The sequence below is a fragment of the Daucus carota genome, chromosome 8, assembly GCF_001625215.2.
Source record: "Daucus carota subsp. sativus chromosome 8, DH1 v3.0, whole genome shotgun sequence".
Classification (NCBI taxonomy): Eukaryota; Viridiplantae; Streptophyta; class Magnoliopsida; order Apiales; family Apiaceae; genus Daucus; species Daucus carota.
In genome coordinates this window covers 3281578-3296027 of record NC_030388.2, presented here as the reverse complement: position 1 = coordinate 3296027, position 14450 = coordinate 3281578, and the positions used below count along the sequence as shown (strand labels likewise).

At 34.7% G+C, this 14450-nt stretch overlaps 2 protein-coding genes across 2 annotated transcripts; one reads left to right on the top strand and one right to left on the bottom strand.

Moving 5' to 3' along the window:
* Window positions 1–1459: 1459 nt before the first annotated feature.
* On the top strand, window positions 1460–9963 carry LOC108197086 (uncharacterized). The gene is made up of 14 exons (XM_017364577.2): window positions 1460–1703; window positions 3004–3059; window positions 3192–3366; window positions 4072–4173; window positions 4698–4769; window positions 5525–5641; window positions 5782–5859; window positions 6371–6433; window positions 6517–6613; window positions 7537–7615; window positions 7713–7924; window positions 8746–8891; window positions 9008–9130; window positions 9453–9963. The coding sequence occupies exons 1-14, from the start codon at window positions 1617–1619 to the stop codon at window positions 9603–9605; spliced, it is 1560 nt and encodes a 519-aa protein (XP_017220066.1). The 5' UTR covers window positions 1460–1616; the 3' UTR covers window positions 9606–9963.
* A 2751-nt stretch (window positions 9964–12714) lies between these two features.
* Window positions 12715–13887, bottom strand: LOC108197959 (uncharacterized mitochondrial protein AtMg00810-like). Its single transcript, XM_017365694.1, has 2 exons — window positions 13757–13887; window positions 12715–13693 (listed from the first exon to the last, which is right to left on the bottom strand). Exons 1-2 carry the CDS (start codon window positions 13885–13887, stop codon window positions 12715–12717), a joined length of 1110 nt encoding a protein of 369 aa, XP_017221183.1.
* Window positions 13888–14450: the final 563 nt, after the last annotated feature.

The window sequence follows — 14450 nt, the reverse complement described above, 5'->3', positions numbered from 1 at the left end:
TTGGGTTCGACCCTGGCTCATTTCGAGAATATCTTAGAACAGATACTCATTTGTAAGGCTATAAGCCATATTTGTCAAAAAAAAAAAAATACTAAATTTTATTATTGTTCAGTATTTATGCTTTAAGATTTTTTTCCTATCAAAACTCTTTCTTTAAATAAATAAAAAATAAATTTATAATATACAAAGTTAAGAAAAATATACTAAGTTTGATCATTGTTAGTGTCCCAGCTAAGAGCATCTCTGATGATACTCTTAAATCATTCTATAAAATATAATATTATATGCGACTCCTAGTAAGTTAATACATTGAAGAAGATGACAATTTCAATACTCTTTTTTATACATACTCTGTATTCATATTTTCTTTTGACTCAAAATAAAAGCAATTTCATTAACGAGAATATCACACGGTCGGGACAAAACCCCAAATGACCAAAACAAATAACATACTAAAAATAATTAACTGATTTGTTTCATGATCGCTTGACACGTGAAATTTAAAATTTTTAAAACTAAAAATGAAATTAAATATCTTCCACGCGATCCAAATTGCAACAACATCACAATTAACCTTATCAACATAAAAACTATTGTTTGAATAGTGTTTAAAAACCCTAATCTCATAAACTGAGATTGGAGGAGCGGGACCTCAGCTATTGACATGCCGGATATCAGCTATAGACATGCTGAAAATATAAACCCCAAACAGAACAATTTTGGTCGTGAAAAGTGAGCTCCTATCCTAATTAGCACCGGCTGATATTTGACGCGGGCTTTCCATATTCTAAAAAACATCAACAAAATCATTCTCAATAGATCTAACATAAAATGAATCCAAACATAATTAAACAAAAACATAACAAATCACTCCAAAGAGAGACAAACCAAATATACTCTAAAAGTAGAGACACACAACCACCCAAAAAACTGGGTTTTACTAAAAGGAAATCACCGAAAATGAAAGAAAACAAAAGGATTGGGGCTTTCTACGGGAGAAGAAACCAGTGGTTCCACTCTCAAGTAGCTTGAAAGATGAATACGACGGTTTTTCAAATCTTAATTTTTGAGATAGAGTGAGGGCGTACAAGAATATATTTTATTAATATAAATAAGAGGAAAAAGTATAAAAAGAGAAATGTTGGAATTAAAGTTAGAGAACTTAATATTATATTTATAAATAAAAATTAAGAGTTAGTAAATGTTTTCGGCGAGAGATGAGAGACAAGTAGCTCTTAAATTTTCAAAAATTTCTAAAAACTCCTGGATGATGATTAGTTTAAGAGCTCTTAAACCAATATTAATGTGAAATGTAAACAATTGGACGGAGGAAATGAATTAAAAGAATCCATTTCCAGTTCAACTTGATTCAACTCAATTTGATTAGCAGCAAGTTAAGTAAAAAATATTACTATAGCATTCAAAATTAAGTACCTTTATTACAGAATCTCATCATCATATCTCTCTGTTTCTTCGAATTATAAAATTACGCGGTCACTCTCTTTTCTCCCCCTTTTCTCCTCTCTCTCTCTGGTGATCTCTCTGAGAGAAAGAGAATACAAACACTTGCACATACTCTCTCTCTCTCTCTCTCTCCCCAAATTGATGCAGCAGCAATGTCTCCATTAAATTCACTGGATTTGTTTCTCTTTTCTGCTAGCAAAGCTTGTGCTTCATCTCTTGGCCTTTTTGTACAGATCCAGGTTTTCCCCTTAATTCTGCTTGTGGGTTTTAGTGGGTGTGTGTTTTTTTAGGTTGGTGAAGTGTGCAATTTTGTAATGGTGATTTTCAAGAATTTTCAAGATTTTCTTGAATTTTGATTTGGTGATATTGATGGATCTGAATTCTGGTTTTGTGGGGTTTTTGGGTTGTGTTATGGGGTTTTAGGTGGTAAAGTTTGGAACTTTATGTGTTTGAGGGTCGATTTTTGGGGATGTTGATTGTTGCATTGTAATGTACATCACTTATTGTTGTGTTGTGGCAAGAACAAAAGTGGAAAGTTGGTGAATTGGACTAGTGTTTGGAATTATTGAAGTATATGCTAATTGAGGTTGAATTTATTTTTACACGTCGATGGAGGTTTTATGAGGTGTAGCGGTTTAATGGTGTTATTCGTCTGTAGGCTAGTGCACGGGGTATGTTGACATGGGTATTTGACTATTTCTGGTAATACATTGTGTTGAAATAAGGATGCTGCAATGGAAATGTATTTGCACTGTCTTTATACATAATATCAGCGGTGTCTAGATATGTTGGTTGAGGGGGTGAGGATAAGAGGCGTTATGTGTAGATAGTAGAATGAGCAGCTGAGCCTTAGATAGGAGTTTATTGAGATGCGGGATCTGAGTTGCTGATTTTCCTTTAGGTTTGGGTGATTCAACAACCGGAAGTTGGGAGTTTTGGGTTTAGCGATAGGGTAATGGTTTAGGTTCTTTTTGGGCTTTTATGTCTCTGTGTTAGTTTGGTTTAGTGTATTGTATTTTAAAAATATTTTCCAATATATTTTGCATGCTTGTAATCCGTTATTCTGATGCATGATATATAAGTATGTTTTTCTTGTCTTTTATCTGGTTTTCTAACTTGTGTATTTTATCAATGCTTTTGCCCTGTGCAAGCTGAGGATCTTTGCAGAACAACCTCTCTACTTTTATGAGTAGACATAAGGTCTTCATACATACTAAACTCCATGTGATTTCGAAATTTTGACCAGCAATTTGAAAGATAGAAGACTAGAGTGCTTTTACTGTGTAGTCCCAAGAGTTAGATAGGGCTTGTCAATGAATGTGCTTCTACTTAGCAAAAGAAAAAATAATGTGCTTTATGTTATCTTGGCCAGCTGCATCACTAGAGTCCAGCTTTGTTATTAGAATGCGCTTCAGTGTTTTCTTGTTCAATTGCACATTTAGAGTCCACTTGGCCTATCTACTTGTTTAAGTTCCATTTTTAAGGGAGTGCATGATCAGTTACTCCTATCTGATGATTGAGATGTTTCTGGTGCTGCAGGGATATGTGATTTGCTCACTCCTCGCTATAGGATGGGCATGTGCTGCTTATGTCAGGTTCAAATATCTGATGTTGTACTATCTTGTCCAGTGGTTATGTTAACTCATTTGTCTTTTTGATGATTTGAATTGATCACAAAAGTAAAGACTCTTGAACTGAAGGAGTTGGACTTTTTCTAATTCTCACAGGAATAGAGAGATAAGAACTATGAAGAATCGTATGAAAGATGGCAATAGCTTGGCTTTTCTTTATCATGATATCAATGAATTTGAGCATTCAAAGCAGGTCAACTTGCCCAGAGTGACAGTTGTTATGCCATTAAAAGGGTTTGGTGAGCATAATCTGCACAACTGGAGAACTCAGGTATGGGCCAGCAATTCTTTCCGAGTCACTGAAACTTTTAAGTCTTTGTTGTATTTATTTGCTCAACAGTCTATTTTGCTGTAGTTTGACTTGAGTAATGTCCGAACAAGTTGGAATGTGCCTTTATTGCATCAGATCGTCATTATTACGGAACACGTAGATCACTAGATTGTATTTCTGTAAATGTATGGAGTCCTGTGTGTGTGTGTAATATCTCATCACAAGGTTTACAATGCCAATTGCCACCAAAAAGAATTAGAGAAGTAACAAATTTTTTTTTTATTTGAAACTTTCACATATGTAGAAAGAAATGTTTATTATGGATACCAAACAAGGCCTGTCATTCTTGGCATTATTGACAAGTTGTGGTGATTTACATCAGCAAACTAGATATATAAAGGTTGCAGAGACTTTTTGACGTGCTTTGTAATAAAAAGGTTCCCGATTACTTCCCCTGCCTGGCTAAAACCTTTTTTCCTGATATCTATGCAACTTTAGAACTTGAAAGGTAAGAAGCTCATAAACCAGTTGTAGTTGTTGACTTTTGACGAAAAGGGAGTTTGTTTTTTGCAACATGTTGCTATCTTTTAAATGTTAGATAAATTTGTGTCAAGGTGATCATGTTGTCCTCTAAACAATCTCTTAAACAACACGTGTATATATGTAAACTAATTATTTGTCTGGATCAACGGGTACTAAATGCAGATTACATCCTTATATGGTGGTCCCCTGGAATTCCTTTTTATGGTCGATAGCACAGAAGACCCAGCTTATCATGCTGTATCTCATTTACTATCTGACTTTAAGGTATATTACATTTACTCTAGATATTTGATGAATCATAGTTTGGATTGAAAAATCCATTTCTTTATTGTTGAACTGTTGGAGTAGATGTAGCAGAAATGTTGCTAAAAGACATGAATTTTTGGAAAATATTTGCTGGGTATATATGGCCAAGTGGCATTTGTTGTATTTACCTTTTGCTTTTGCGATTTATTACAATGCACTGAAACTTTAGCTTTATGAAGATGGTTTATGCATGAAAATTTTGATGGTCCTGTGAGTATGAGGCTAAATGTATTTAACAATTGCTGAATGTAGGAGACAAGCACTTAAAACAAATTTTGTAGATTATGTGTGCTTGAATTTCGGCATCTGCACTCTTGATGCAGATTTTGTGACATATTGTGCAATGACATGTACTTACTACATCTTAGCTGATTCTAATATATTACTGAATTCTAGATAATTATCTAAGATTCAATTGCGAGATTGAAATTTATATATATATATTTCAATGTTTAATTTCTGACTTGGTTATATGTCTTTAGGATGATGTTGATGCAAAGGTTATTGTTGCTGGCCCATCAACAACTTGCAGTCAAAAAATTCACAATCAGTTGGTAAGTACCGGATCCGTAATACATGCTCCTTGAAAAGCTGACAGCCCTTTTACAAAGTATGAGAAAACATAAAATATTGAAGGGAATTAGTCAGTAAAGTGAGAAAGGATAGAGGCAGAGAACTTTGTGTGTGTGTGTGTGTATATATATATTATAATTAACACTTGTAATGTGTCTATTATACTGAGGCATAGCCTCTTTTTCTTGAGAAAACAAATCTTGCTCAGAACTCTTGTAACAATTGATGAAGTGAACTTAATGACATCAGCTCGCTTATGTCATTAATCGTCTCATATTATACAGTTCTTAACAGTTATTGAGGCATGACATAATTACATAAAAAAAAACTAAACCAAAGCAAACATACCCAGTAGATCCCGCTTGTAGAGCAGGGTCTGTGGAGGGTAAGACGTATGCAGACCTTACCTCTATTCTGCTAGGCTGTTTCCATAGAGACTCCTGGATTGTATTAAATAGAACAAGAGTAGTAAAGAATAAAGGAACAAGAAATAGAAGGCATGCCAAGTGCATTTTATGAAAAGGCAAGACTATAGCTATCCATCCCAAAAACAAAGGCATAAAAATTTATTCAGGCATGTCATAACAGAAACTGTTATAACCTTAAATGTAATGCATTTGGACTTAAATCATTTACTTGCTTGTACTACTCCGTGTCCGTGGACATGATGTTTGTATACTGTAAATTCAGAGTTAGCTTATTACGGCTACTTATGCAATCATTCTGCATTGTACAGGTTGGGGTAGAGAGAATGCACAAGGACAGCAAGTATGTGCTGTTTCTGGATGATGATGTTAAGCTGCATCCAGGCTCCATTGGAGCCCTAACTGCAGAGATGGAAAAGAATCCTGAGGTTTGTTAATCCTGCTATCATTGGCATTAATCATTCATAATCCCCCCGAAAAATAAAAGTAAGCAAAAAGGTTTCCATGGATATCATCCTAATCTGCTTCCATTTTCTTATATTATATTCTGCTTGGACATGTTGTGCAGATATTTATCCAAACAGGATACCCTCTTGATTTACCATCTGGAAGTTTGGGAAGTTACTGTATCTATGAATATCACATGGTATGTTGCCATCTAGTACCTTGGGTTCTATAGTTAGTCTGCACACACTTGCACATGCACACACAAACACTTGTACCCAGTATGTCATTATTACTCAATTTTCTTATAGAGTTGTAATTTAAATGGTGTATTTGTTGAGGGTGATGGGATTTGAATTTATAATTATTAGATTCTATGCATTTTGAGGCTGTGTTATCATCTATGTTGCATAATATGTCGAAGACAGCTCTTGGGAATTAATGTGTTCATTAGGTGGAACTTAAAGTTGTGATTCATGTGTTCTTTTGTTGCTCAGAGTCCTGAGACATGTTCAACTATTAGATATTATGACATGTTTACTGAGAGACTTCAACATGCAAGGGTTGGATTTTGTCACTTCAATTCTAATATTATGTAACCTGTGCCTTTTTATAACGTGCTGTATATTGATAACTGGCTTGTTTCTGCTTGTATATAAACAATTTGAATTGTAATATGCTTAAAGTTAGACACATTCTTAAATTTGCTGCAGCCCTGTTCAATGGGATTTGCTACTGGTGGTAGGACATTCTTTTTGTGGGGAGGATGCATGATGGCAAGTTAATTCTGCTCAACATTGTAGTTCATATAATTTATACCTGCTATTTACTGTCGTGCTTAGGGGAAATTCTTTTTCAGATGCATTCAGATGATTTTAGAACAGATCGACATGGTGTGGTTTCAGGACTCCGTGATGGCGGTTATTCTGATGATATGACTCTTGCTGCTATAGCGGGTAACGCATCTGAGTCTCTGACAAACACATCATCATAGACTGGCTTCAATACTTTTTTCTTTTTAAATTTCACCAATTAAGAATCACTTGACCTTCCCCTAAAATCATCAAAATTATTCTTACAAGTGACAACCAAGTTATGTTGGCTTAATTTTCAGTATGAATCTTGAAGTCAGTTTAAGAATTCATAGATCGACAATAAAAATAATTGCTGAAAATACGTGAAAACTCTCATGTCCACAACTCTAGGAATTATACGATTGAAATTTTCGTGTATTCTGTAAACTAATGGCTAGCATGACGACGTGTCTTCAAAACAAACTCTTATTTCCAAAAGTTTGTAACTAGTGCAAATTGGAAGTCCTTTATATTGTTATAACGTATAGATTTATAACCATCCTAAGTATATATACACTGGGATTTGGGACATTTTAGCATTCCCACATGCAAAATGGATCATATAAACAAAATCACATTTATACTATAAGTATCACTGCACATAATCTTGATACCTTTTATTAAGTCTTCTGTATTCTTTTGTGATCTTTGTATGGTATCTGATATTTTAATCTTGCATGCCTGTGGTCCAGCATCACATTCTCGTCACGACCGTTCAAGTATAGTTTAATTGTTTTAACCTTTAAACTTAAAGGTTTCTGTAGTAATTATTCTATTTTTCAAAACTAATTGAGATCCTGATGAGCTATCTGCTATCCGGTGATTAACGATTGATTTGATGATTGCACTTGACAGTTGACACTAGTTGTGTTTAGCAGCCTTGTAAACAGATGGCGCCTTTGAGTAGCTGTATATTTTAAGTTCGTTTATTTAGTAATGTTAAACATTCTGGAAAATATGGATACTGACATGCATTTGTAGGGATTGAGCTACTTTCCTGATAGATGTCATCGTTCTATTTTTAGGGGCACATAAGAGGCTCATTACATCCCCGCCAGTTGCTGTTTTCCCCCATCCTCTTGCTACTGATCTTAATTTTTCAAGGTTTGTAGAGCACACATTTTCCATTGTTCTCTTAATAAAAAGTCATTTACATCTTGATATACTAAATCTCCTATGAACTGTTTCGATTTTGTTAAAGGTATTGGAATTACTTGAGGAAGCAAACCTTTGTTTTGGAGTCATACACAACACATGCGAATTGGATAATGAACCGTGCATTATTTTCTGTTCACTTCTACCTATCTTGGGGATTTGTGGCACCGTATATTATGACACTGATTCATATTGCAGCAGCACTAAGATACTATTTTGCGGATTATTTGCTGGAAGAAACAGACTTCACTTCTGCTGGTGAGAACACTTCTACTTATTTTTAGGTAGGTTGTCTGATGCAAATAGTGTATTCTATTTGCTTAATACTCCTACAGACTTTGGCTATTGACTTCACTATGCATTTTGAAGACACTACCAGTCCGTGGGTGTAACGTACTCGACCTATATAACTTTCATCTAGTTTTTCCTCACAGTAACTCTGACTGTAGTAGTATATTGTGACCACCAACTACAACAGTGTATAGTTCTTCTGGGAATAACTAAACATGTGATGGGAGTTTGCTTCGGGTGTTGAACTTAGTTGAAGGCCTATTATCAATAAGAGTCATTAAAATGGAAATATCATGTCTTACATGTATATAATTAGGGCCATGCTCCTCTACAAAATTCTTAACGTACAAACCATACAAGCTCTAGAATTCACCAATATTGACTATAGATGCACTAAAAATATAATTAGGATTTACCAAAATATCCTGAATACAGAAAATAGAAAAAAAAGAAAAAGAAAAATACTTGGCTCACCAAAACATATTTGCAATTGATTAAAATTTAAACATATGAACACTATTGACCTTAGTTTGTAGGCTAAAATCATTTGTGTTGTTTCATTTTACTAAATGAAATGGTTTGTATTCGAAGACAAGCCTATGTCTTTTTCTTGATTCTAGTTTCTCCAATACTATTATATGTTTATAAATGTGATCTTGATTAAAGCGGCAGTTGCCAGTGTTTTGACTTGTACATGATACAGAATTATTATTGGCAATATATATATATATATATATATATATATATTATTTATTTAAATGTACTTTACTTGGTATATATTTTCCCAGGGTTGTTATTGGTTGGGCTCCAAGCATTATGTACAGTCATAGAACTTCTTTCAATGTGGAACTTGACAAGAATAGAAGTTCAGCTATGCAACATGTTATCTCCAGAGGCGCCTTCACTCTCGCTTGCTTCTTATAATTGGGCCCTTGTAAGATCTTTAGAAACTTTTATACATGCATGCAATTTCTAAGCGAATTACATACTTGATTATCCCTTAAAACAATTTGTTGGTGCACTGGGAGGCATTGATGAATGTACTAACAGGTGTTCGTTGCAATGCTGGTGGACAATTTCTTATATCCCTTTTCTGCAATGCGTTCTCATTTTTCTCAGTCAATCAATTGGTCTGGTATTCGGTACCACTTGAAGAATGGGAAAATACACAAGGCATGTTATTTTGTGCTTATAAACTTTCACCTTATTGGTTATTGTTATACTGAAGTTTCCTGTCTAAAATCTGGGAAAAAAACTTTGTTATTCTAATTCACTTACAAATTCCATCTAAAAAAATCACTTAATAATAACAATAATAATGACCACTTTTCTTTCTATTGGTATATTAGTACTGGTATTTACTTTTGTTGGTTTATTGAGTTCTTAATTTTCTTTGCAAGAACTAAGCACTCGTGAACAGATTTTTTTTTTTGTTAGGACGTGAACGGAAGTTTTGATTATGGTTTTTAACAAAATGAATAATGGTTTTTGGCAGATTGAAAGAAGCAAGGACAAGGGTCCTAAATTTACAGATTTGGGAGGAAAACATTTATATGGAAGGAGAGGAGCTCCGGCAAAAATCTCAATTCTTGGTTTATTGTCTAAAACTCTGACTCACTGGCGGGATCCTAAGAAATTGGATGTATAGAATTGCATTACACACAAGTGAACATGTGATTATTTCTGTTGTGCATTTTGATAGTCAGCATTCAGCAAGGACTTGCAAATATTATTTGTTCTCATGATCTGGTGGCAGTGCAGGCCTTCAACACAGATTTAGTTCCGATTATTTTGACCCTTGTTAAGGTAGCTGATTAGTCTCATAGATTAATTTGCCAGGGTCGTAGATTCATATTATCATTTAATTGATTGTTTGTTTTTTTCTTTCTTCACCCCTCCCTTGCGAGGCTGCTCTTGTAATGATTGATCTGTAAATTTTTGAATACTTATACAGTTGAACAAAGAATATCGATACATTTAAAATGGAATGAAAGTAGACTTTGTGATTTTCTGTTCTTTAACTTATTTATCTTATGGCTGGCTATAATTATTCAAGAGTATGAAGTTTGCATAAATTAATGTCCTTTAAACAAGTAAAATACGGGATAATTAATTTATACGTCCTTGAACTTTGGCCCATTTTTTATTCGCGTCCTTGAACTAAGTTTGTCAATTTACGCATCCTCAAACTTTATAAATTTCCAATTCAGGTCCTTCTGTCAGTTTTTGACTAACGGAAGTTAGTCAATTAGGGTTTTCAATTTGAGGGTTTTCGATTCGTTCATGGATTGATGAAATTGATGGTATGGGAAGTTTCGGGAGGTCAAACCGAACAGATTAATGTAGGTTTCAATGATGGAGGATTGCCAGAATGATGGCAATGTCTCCGCCGGCCGGAAAATGGCCATTGATTCCGGCCATCATTCCGGCAATCCTCCGCCATTGAAACCTACATGAATCCCTTCGGTTTGACCTCCCGAAACTTCCCATACCATTAATTTCAACAATCCATTAACGAGTCGAAAACCCCCAAATTCATAACCCTAATTACTAACTTCTGTTAGTCAAAAACTGACGGAGGGACCTGAATTGGAAATTTACAAAGTTTGAGGATGCATAAATTGACAAATTTAGTTCAAGGACACGAATCAAAAATGGGCCAAAGTTCAAGGACGTATAAATTAATTATCCCAGTAAAATATAGGCTCTGATTTCTTTTTTCAGCAGTTGACTTATTTTCGGAAACATTTCATAATGCACATACCAAGTTCAAATACATTCTTCAAGGTAATGCACATAACAAGTTCAAATACACCCTTCCAGTTCCTGATAGCTGCGTCATTTCAAAAAACAATTCATAAGAATTGTGAAAAAAAAAAACAAGTCATAAGAATTAAGCAGAAAACTACCAAATGAGTTGGAAACCTAGAATCATAAAACAGAACATAAGATACACAACATAGAGCAACCAAATTCAAATACATCCTTGTCGAAGAAAGTTGATAGGATAGCAGCTAGTATTTTGTAGAATAGAAAATAGACTTTTCTTGGGTTTATATACCAAGTTATATATTCTCTTGTTTGTATCTTTCAAGTTGAATTTTCTGAGAAGCGCAAGACCTCTCGCAGAAAAATCTGTAAAGGTTAGCACTTCCAACTTGTAAGCAGCCAAGTAATTTTACTTGAGATTTCTTCAATATAAAAAATCCTCAGGTGGATCAAAACAATCGACCAGAAATTTTGAAAGCTTGTGATTCTTAATTTTTATTTTATATTATTTGTTCTTACTTCTTGAATACAATCTGTGAAAAGAATTTGAAAATTGCAATAGATTTTATTTAACCCCCTTCTATAATCTAACACTGTGTTTGCATTGTTAAATAGCAATGACAGTTATTAATAGAACACATAAACATACTATGTTATTTTAAACGGGTTGGGTTGGGTTGGGTTGGGTGCGGGTTAAAAAATTAAAAACCCTGACCCAACCCAATCTATTCGGGTTAATAAAAAACAAACCCAATTACTTCTCGGTTTGGAACGGTTCCCACAGGCCACACGGCCACACACATATTTAAGTCTAACTATCCAAAAAACAAACAATTTTTCAGTTGTAGTAGTACAATTTTGTTTATGATATCTTGTTATTTTAAATATATTAAAATTTTGTTTTGTCATTTGGAAGAGTCTCATTCTTAAAGTTAGCACAGGCTCTCAAAAAAGTCTCGGACGGCCCTATGCAGATACTACAAAAGCAAGTGTTGACACAACTCCTCAACCAAAAAAATATCTGAGGAAAAAACAACTGAATCTATTAAATCAAGTGGAGTTACATGCAATACATTTACATATTCATCAATCAAATTAATAAGTTTTGCAGATCATTACACGGGTACTCCTATGTCCTGCATCTGATTCATTCTTATCAGATTCATGTAATAGTTCAACAAGTTGGGTTTAAATGTTAAAATGATTGTTTGATAAAGGTCTGGATTTCTAAATTCTCAATAAGAGGGCCAAATTCCATTAGTAATATGAAGTTAGTTTTACATTTACCAGTAATAGCGGTCAGTTGTACTCAATTTTTTTATTTGTGATACTACTCAGATTTAGTGATCCTTTGATGATATAAGATTTAAATTTTATTATTCTTTAACGATACAAGACTCCCATAAATCTTTGGAAAGTCGTTGGCTCGAGACTTGGCAAATCACAAACAAGAAGCAACGAGTATGTTAAACATAGGCTCTAATCAATCTACGACCCTTAGGCTATCCATGTCCGCTGATATAAGTATTTTTGAACGAAAAAAGAAAGGTGAAGCGCCTCTATCCTCTACATTCTCTTAGGACAGTCTGGGAATAAGGAGTAGAACATCAGTGAAGAGGGGAACAGGTGTACCAGGACTTTGCAGATTTTTTGTACGGAGCATAAATTGCTGGAGAAACAGGTAATATGAATGCCATTGACTTGATTCTTATTTTCAGATAAAGTTTGTAGATGAATACTTGTATATTGAACACTAAAGCTTGCAATGTATTACTGAAATGAACTACAGAGATTACAAGAACTGTTAAGCTATTTTGCAGAGAGAGAATAGAAGAAGGAAAATAGAATTCTTAAGCTACAACTTTGCTACTTCCAGTCTTCTTATACTACAGCTCACACACTAACAGAATGGATACCAACTAACTGAATAACTAACAGAATCATGTACACCATATTCTGTTTTGTAACAGACTAACTAACTAACAGAATCAGGGTGGCAACTTGACATCATCTGAACATTCTGGATCATTCTTGTAGTTTGATGCAGCCTTGCACCTTTGTCCATGAGCTGGATTCTCAACATCCCCCCTCAAGTTAGGAGTGTCTGAGGAACAAACTCCTAACTTGGTTAATAGAGAATTGAATTGGACAGAAGGTGAAACCTTGGTGAACACATCAGCAAGCTGGGATTTAGTTGGAAGATAAGTCAGCTGAAGTAAAGCTTCTAAGACCTTATCTCTAGTGAAGTGGCAATCAAGCTCTATGTGCTTAGTTCTTTCATGAAAAACAAGATTCTTGGCTATATACAAAGCACTTTGATTGTCACAATGTAGAGTGACTGGTTTTAATTCAGTAACACCCAAATCTTCAAGTAACCTAACTGCCCAAGTAACCTCAGATGCAGCAGCTGCCATAGCTCTGTACTCAGCCTCAGATGAAGATTTAGACACTGTAGGCTGTTTCTTTGACTTCCAAGTAACTGGAGAGTTACCAAACAGAAGTATATATCCAGTGATACTCCTTCTTGAATCTGGACAAGAAGCCCAATCTGCATCTGAGAAAGCTTGGAGCTTCAAATTGTCTGAAGAGTTCAACAAAAATCCTTGATGTAAAGTTGAATTCACATACTTTAGAGTGTGTTCTAAAGATGACCAATGAGTAGTCTTTGGTTCATTCATGAATTGACTCAAGGTCTGTACCACATAGGCCAAGTCAGGCCTTGTATTTGTTAGGTAATTCAATTTCCCTACTAGGGACCTGTACTTCTCAGGGTTGTCAATTAAATCACCATCTGATTTACTGAGTTTAAGATGTACTGGCAATGGAGTAACTACAGATTTTGATACATCACAGTCTGCAGCTTTCAGCAATTCTCTGGCAAACTTTCTTTGACTTAGAATGAAGCCATTATTGGTATAATCAATCTCTATTCCCAAAAAGTAATGTACTGTTCCCAAATCTTTGATACTAAATAAAGCATCAATATGAGTATTGAGAGATTGTATACCAGCACTATCAGTTCAAGTTAACAAAACATCATCCATATAGACAGCTGCTATGCAGATCTTTCCATCTTTATTTCTGACAAACAAACTATAATCATTCTTGCTTTGTATAAATCCTTGACTGAGTAATTCTGCTACCAACTTGGCATTCCACATCCTAGATGCTTGTTTCAGCCCATAGATGAATTTTTTAGCAAGCATACTAAATTATGTGGATTGGGAATTCCTTCAGGCACAGTCATATAAACTTCTTCAATTAGGTCTCCATGCAAGAAAGCATTATTCACATCCAACTGAAATACAGGCCAATGTTTGCTGGCTGCCAAAGCAAGTAAAATCCTGATAGGTCCCATCTTAACAACAGGAGAGAAGGTCTCTTCATAATCTATTCCATATTTCTGATTGAAACCCTTTGCCACAAGTCTGGCTTTACATTTATCTAAACTGCCATCAGCTTTGAGTTTCACTTTATACACCCATCTGGATCCAATAGCCTTCTTTCCTGGTGGCAATGGTACTAATTCCCAAGTATTATTTTTATGCAAAGCATTAAGCTCATTTTGAATAGCATCATACCACAGAGGGTTACTAGCTGCTTCTGCATAAGATTTAGGCTCAGTCAAAGTACACAAGGAAGAAGAAGGTTGGTGTTGTACCAGATTGCACCAATGAGAAGAAACAATACTGGAATGACATTGATAAGAATCCAGATATGCAGG

Bases quoted from the DNA above. Each gene is read 5' to 3' on its own strand.
- LOC108197086 (XM_017364577.2), top strand. From the start codon at position 1,617: ATGTCTCCATTAAATTCACTGGATTTGTTTCTCTTTTCTGCTAGCAAA. The intron at 3,060-3,191 runs GTTCAAATATCT...TAATTCTCACAG, and splicing joins GCATGTGCTGCTTATGTCAG to GAATAGAGAGATAAGAACTA. The intron at 6,434-6,516 runs GCAAGTTAATTC...ATTCTTTTTCAG, and splicing joins TGTGGGGAGGATGCATGATG to ATGCATTCAGATGATTTTAG.
- LOC108197959 (XM_017365694.1), bottom strand. From the start codon at position 13,887: ATGTGGAATGCCAAGTTGGTAGCAGAATTACTCAGTCAAGGATTTATA. The intron at 13,694-13,756 runs GTTAACTTGAAC...TGCTTTATTTAG, and splicing joins GTCTATATGGATGATGTTTT to TATCAAAGATTTGGGAACAG.